The 4,196-nt window shown below is 47.5% G+C and overlaps 1 protein-coding gene across 1 annotated transcript; it reads left to right on the top strand.

Annotated features, from left to right (window-relative positions):
* Positions 1-3,373: 3,373 nt before the first annotated feature.
* On the top strand, positions 3,374-3,974 carry H310_02645 (hypothetical protein; the record flags this gene model as incomplete). The annotated part of the gene is made up of 2 exons (XM_008866220.1): positions 3,374-3,429; positions 3,500-3,974. The coding sequence occupies 2 exons, from the start codon at positions 3,374-3,376 to the stop codon at positions 3,972-3,974; spliced, it is 531 nt and encodes a 176-aa protein (XP_008864442.1).
* Between the last annotated feature and the right edge of the window lie 222 nt (positions 3,975-4,196).

A 4,196-nucleotide genomic window follows, 5' to 3' on the forward strand; every position in this document is an offset into this window, starting at 1 on the left:
AGTGCGGTTGGCGGGGTGGCTCACCTCGAAGTGAGGGCGACAGGCTAACTGACTGTATTTCAGTTTGCATCGTGAATCGGACCAAGCGAGTGCTTCCTGCAGCTTTGACGAGACGTCGCAGGTGCGGGGTGCACAACAACACATCAATTTGCTGAAAACAAACTCCAGACATTGGTAGAAGTTCGCGAACGGAAAAAGGTAGTCTTCGAGGGTGTAAACGTAGTGGTGAGCCTCTGGTTGCCATGAAGAAACGCTACTTTGGACGCGCCACGTACAGTAACGCCGCCCGAACCGTCGCACTTCCGCCTCTGTTGCGGAGGGACATGAACAAGTCCGGTTCGCGCGCGCGGTCATGCCAATAATACTGCCATCCATCCGGCCAATCCAAATTGAAGTTCTACAAATCTGACCAAATGATTTCATTCCAATCTGGAGGCTGGATAGTTGGCTCCACAAACCCAAAACTAGCTTAATTGTGTTGCTCTCTAGTCGTACTCGAGACGATACCATCGGTTGAGATGGTGGTGAACTGTGCGCAGAGTGTTTTGTTGGTTAGAGCCGTCATGATTTGCGTACAGAGATTCCTGTCGTGCATGCCCCACGAATAAAGCGACGTTGCGCCATGGCAGATGGCTTGGTGGTCTGTCGCGAACGATTTTCGGTTCCTTATGTATCGTGGCTTGTTATACAGCCCCGACCCACACTGTGGGACCGCCCAATCAATGGGGATTTGGTGGCCACAAAGGGTTACAATATGCCCCTTCTTGTAATCGTAAAGATGGGGACTTCTGGGCATGTGACTCGCGTTTTGGGCCGTGTTCTCCTACTACGTTTTAGTTTCATGCGTTTGTGGTGTTTAAGTGTTTCTCCTGCCCAGCATGCACCTCTGTATGCCGCGCTGGAAAACCGCATGAGCGACTCGTTTGCGGCTGCTACGAATTTCGGCTCGATTTCAAATGCATGACGTGTGTTTTTACGTTTAAGGCTTGTTCCATGAAATTTATGCTTCACTGAATATCTGTCCTCAACAAACTTCACTAGACCTCCGTATCAAAGATTGAATTCCTGCTCAAAGAATCAAGTATTTACGAAAAACTAGTACAAATATCGAAAAGGACTGTAAGTCTTATCAGAGATTGAGATACAAAGAAAAAGGTTCATTTTTCAGTATTAGATCAGTACAGCACATAAATTGAAATATAGGGTAAAATTGCGTCGAAATGGTCAAGCCCTGCACACGAATATCTATGACAAGTCTATACGGGCGACATCGAGATCGCGCGAATGGTCAATTTTCTATTGGTTACCGCCAAAACCCTCGATGACACAGCCACACAGGGCCGGCACAACGAAATTCACCGCACGGCATCAAGATGTTCTTAAACGTTGCCGCAGCGCCTTAAAGTTCAGACGGTCTGGGACCAGGTGCACCTCGAGGAGTGCCTTCATGACTACGGCGAGCTTGCGAATGAGACAAACTACTTGGCCTCCTACAACAAACTTGCCATAGACACGACATGGAGGAAGGTGGTAACGCGGTGTTCCAAAACTTTACCAACGTCACTTCGGAGGAGTTTGACACGTTCTTGAGTCCCATCTGAGCCCGTCGTCGATACCAATAATCTGAGGCATGGTTTGTACATTGAAATTGGATGTCGCTTACGATATGTGGACAAGGATGTCTCTTTAGAGTATAATTGAAGTTTTAGGTCAATACTACTCTGTTCCACAAAATTTGTCACGTTCCGCTCTTGATTGGCAGCATTTTTCTAATTGTACCCCGTCTGGGTGTCTCATTGGCGCGCAAGGTCTCTGCTACGATTGGGTAGTTTGCGGTACTTTCCTGTCATTTTGGTTGTTGAGATATCGCGGGGCAAAACTGGTGGGCATTTGTCTCTGTAAGAAAAATCTACACCAGCACTTCATTATACAATTAATCGACTCCAAAACACTACCTGAACTCACCTACTACTACTACATGCCCCTTCCATCACCACCGGGATCCGTCGACGCACCAAGCAGTGTCGGGAGTCTTTGGACGTCCGCTAGCACTTGAGCTTTTCTCAACGTCGCACCGTGTACGAAATGCTGTTAAGCGTAGCGGTGCGAGGTATACTGCCACAAAGGGCTCTGACCAAGCTTACACAGAAGTTTCACTGCCATACGCGGACGATATCACAGCTGTGGAGACAAACGAACCTCTCGCGTCGTGTAGGTGACCATGGCACCGATGTCACAACAAAAAACGAGGGAAAATCTTCTCAAACAAAATGTTTATATTTATTTATGCAGTTATCAATTTATGGGGGCATACGTTTGTAGGAAACTCGGGACGCGGGGTTACCAATGAAATGCTTCGTGCAAAAGGAGTTCGCGGAATTGAAGTTGCTAACCAACCCCCGAACAGCCCCGATTTCAATAGTTGGACTTAGGACTCTTTAATTCTATTCAAAGCCTGCAGTACCAAAAGTGCACTCGAACCATCGAGAAGCTTATTGTTGCTGTAGAAAACGCGTTCTATGAGTTGCCGACTGACACGCTTGCAAAGACTTTCGTAACTCTTCAAAACGTGATGGAATTGTCCATTGATATACTTGGTAGCAATGATTATAAACTTCCTCACATGAAGCAGGATGCTCTCATTGCAGACTTAGCAATATCGAGTTTGACGCTATGAGAGCGCTTTGGCTCATTTGAATAGCCTACTGGGTGAGGAGGTTCACCTCGATGCCATGGCCAATTCTCTTGAATGAGACACTAAAACAATACAATAGAATTTTTGCAGCGTTTATGTTGTTTTGGAGTTGAATACAAAAATCAAGACGTTGCAATGGCGCTCTACATACTTTAATCTAGTGAAAAGTACCTGACAATTTTTGTGGAACGGAGTGGTATGATTTACTACTCCGGTCCAAAAGAGTTGTCACATGTGCCTTCTCATGGCGGCATTTTTCTAAATTGGACTCTTTTTTAATTCTGATAGGTGTATTAGAACGCGCAAGATCTCTCCTTTAATTGGGTAGTTTTCGCGTGTAAAACGACACATTTTTGGGGGAGATGTCGACCACCAAAGTCCGTTGGTGATGTCGTTTGAGAACCAAACAACCCGCCCAGGGTACATTTTGCAATTTTGCGTGCGCTGGCAAGTGTGAATACATTGCCCTACAGTACACCGGATATGAACTGTGTGTGGACTGGGGATGCAAATACAGTACTTCCCACCGAGTCCGCGACCACGATCGTCCGAAAGCACCTTCGACTTGACGAACGTCATGCTGCATACAAAATGCTTCTGGAGGCGTCCCACGAAGGGGAACTACCTCGTGGGTCCCTCAAGAAGACAGCAGACATGTTTGGCTGTCATTGGCGGACGATGTTGCGACTGTGGAGCCGTCGTCTCTCGTCGATCTGTCGCGTCAAAGTTGCGTGGTAAACCTCCCAAAATCAATATACTATCATTTATCAAAGCTATTATGTTTAACAAGTGAACTCATATTAGGAAACTCAGGACGAAACGAAAACGCACCGCGGAAGAAATTGAAGCGGCAATCCGCCAAGTTCCACACGACCGCCGCCAGACCTTGCACTCACTTGCCCATGCGTGCCAAATCCCCAAGACTACCATCCTCAACCACATCAAGGACCGCTCAAGCTACGTCAAGCCGTTCCTGACGCTGGCCAACCAAGGCGCTCGGTTGAAGTTCGCGTTGAACTTCGTTCGACCTTCGTCGAATGGACGCCAAGTTTTCGCCAGCATGTACGAGTATGTACATGCTGACGAAAAATGGTTCTGTCTGACGAAGGTCAAACGTGAGTTCTACGTGTACGAAGACGAAGAAGTCGCCAAACGCGCAATCAAGTCAAAGAGCCATGTTACGAAAGTCATGCTCCTCGCGGCGATTGCAAGGCCACGCTTCGACCACCACGCGAAGAAGACCTTTGACGGGCAAGGTTGGTATTTGGCCGTTTCTTGATGTCGTCCCTGCCAAAAGAAGCAGCAAAAATCGGCCAAAGGGAACACTTCTCACCGTGCCACAGACGGTGTGCGCAGAGGTATATTGCAACGCCATCGTAGTCCGAGATCAAGAGGGTCCATGGTTGTGTTGTGTATGCTTTTTGGTATCACTGCGTCTGTTTGCTCCCTCTTCTTGAAGTTTGTACGGCGAATTTTGCTTCATGTGCTGGAGTCAAGCAAT

The sequence above is a fragment of the Aphanomyces invadans genome, assembly GCF_000520115.1.
Source record: "Aphanomyces invadans strain NJM9701 unplaced genomic scaffold supercont1.4, whole genome shotgun sequence".
NCBI lineage: Eukaryota > Oomycota > Saprolegniomycetes > Saprolegniales > Verrucalvaceae > Aphanomyces > Aphanomyces invadans.